At 34.8% G+C, this 1932-nt stretch overlaps 2 protein-coding genes across 2 annotated transcripts in view; both read right to left on the bottom strand.

Moving 5' to 3' along the window:
* Positions 1-1932, bottom strand: part of ZNF432 (zinc finger protein 432) — a 67977-nt gene that overhangs the window by 46055 nt on the left and 19990 nt on the right. The gene's annotated exons all lie outside the window — the stretch shown is intronic.
* The window catches only part of ZNF841 (zinc finger protein 841), a 24759-nt gene that overhangs the window by 8122 nt on the left and 14705 nt on the right, over positions 1-1932 (bottom strand). Inside the window, exon 4 of the mRNA XM_011965863.1 lies at positions 2-1188. Within this exon, the coding sequence (XP_011821253.1) occupies positions 2-1188 (1187 nt within the window). The remainder of the gene's footprint in view (position 1; positions 1189-1932) is intronic.

Genomic DNA, 1932 nt, shown 5'->3' with positions numbered 1-1932 from the left:
ATTTGTAAGGTTTCTCTCCAGTATGAATTCTCCGATGCCCTGCAAGACGTGAACGTTGAAAGAAGACCTTGCCACATTCATTACATTTGTAAGGTGTCTCTCCAGTATGAATTATCTGGTGCCTTACAAGTTGTGAATTTTGATAAAAGACCTTGCCACATACATCACATGTATATGGTTTCTTTCCTGCATGGATTATCTGATGTGCAGTGAGGCTTGAGTTCCGTTTAAAGGTTTTGCCACACTCATTACATTTGTAGGGTTTGTCTCCAGTATGAACTGTCTGATGAGTTGCAAGAGAGGAACTTTGACTAAAGCACTTCCCACATCGATTACATTTGTAAGGTTTCTCTCCAGTATGAATTCTCTGATGAACTGCAAGGTGAGAACTTTTACTAAAGGACTTGCCACATTCATTACATATGTAGGGCTTGTCTCCAGTGTGACTTCTCTGGTGATTTATAAGATCTGAATTTTGTCTGAAGATCTTGCCACATACATCACATTGATATGGTTTCCCTCTTCTATGGACTGTCTGATGTATTGTTAGTAGTGAGCCCCGATTAAAGGCTTTGCCAGACTCATTGCATCTGTAAGGTTTCTCTGTTGTATGTATCATCTGATGATTAATAAGACTTGGAGACACTCTAAAGGCTTTGCCACACTCATTACCTATGTAAGGTTTTTCCCCAATGTATGTTTCCTCATCTTGTGTAGGTAACGAAAGTTGCAAAAAATCATTCCCATATTTCCTAGAAATGTTGGTTTGGACACTAGGAAAAATTCTTTGAAGTGGTGAAGCTAAAAAACCATTATTAACTGTCTTCTCAATTTGATTACATTCATAAATTTTCCCTGCAGTTTGAAATTTCTGCAATTCAGCCAGACCGGACTGAAAGCTTAATATAAGCTGATTTTCAATATGCTTGTTTTCTACGTCCCCTTGACTATGTTGAACTCTTGTACCAGTAAGATTGTTTTTATGGGTCATCGGTGCTTCTTTACAATTTATTTCACCATCTTTCCATTGAAAGTCAAGGTCCTGTAGATTTTTGTGGATTTCTCTGAAGTAAACATTTTCAATGTCATAGCTTTCATGTCCTTCCAACATCACTGTTTGGAATTTTTCTCCTGTGTTATTGTTCTGTATTGGTGGTAATTCCTTGATCACACGTTTAGGAGAGATACCTGCAAAATATAATGAACATGGAGTTTTAAAATAACTATTATTGGTAAATATTATTTTATACTGAAAACACACTACACTAAACATAATATGCTAGCAAGTTGTGAAACTTTTCTACCATGATCTTCTATTTGTAGAAATGCAAAATGAATAGAATTCTGTAGTAAAGATGATCACATGTAATTCAAATCAATTTTAGGAAAGCCTAGTTTCAAACATCCTTTGACCAAAAGACTTGTGTTGTGCAAACATAAATGAGCACCAAAACAAGTCTTTTGCAACCACTGACCCCAAATGACACACCAACTGGCAGTAAACATATGGCTCCCTCATAATAGAAGAGAAAAAAAGTTACATATATTTATTTCATACAAATAAATGCTAAAACCACAGCAAGATATACTGTAATGGTAAATATTAACTAATTAATAATCATAATATAAATTAATAAATAAAACATTCTAATAGCCTGTGATAAAACCAGCAGGTAAATAATGAACAACCACAAAATACAAATTTATAGTATGAAATTCTAAACAATTCTCCATTAATAATAAGCAAGAACTTCTAGAGGCAGCATATGATAACTAGAAAATACGTTGAGATCACTGGCTTTTAAAGATAAAAGAAAGGTAAATATGTCTATGGCCATACCACCGTGAATGCATCTGATCTATCTGATCTCAGAAGCTAAGCAGTGTCAGAACTGGTTAGTACTTGGATGAGAGAAAGGTAAATACATAACA

This window comes from Mandrillus leucophaeus, unplaced genomic scaffold (assembly GCF_000951045.1).
Source record: "Mandrillus leucophaeus isolate KB7577 unplaced genomic scaffold, Mleu.le_1.0 Scaffold74, whole genome shotgun sequence".
NCBI classification, from domain to species: Eukaryota; Metazoa; Chordata; class Mammalia; order Primates; family Cercopithecidae; genus Mandrillus; species Mandrillus leucophaeus.
The sequence above is the reverse complement of the archived record's forward strand: the minus strand, read 5'-3'. Positions and strand labels throughout refer to the sequence as shown.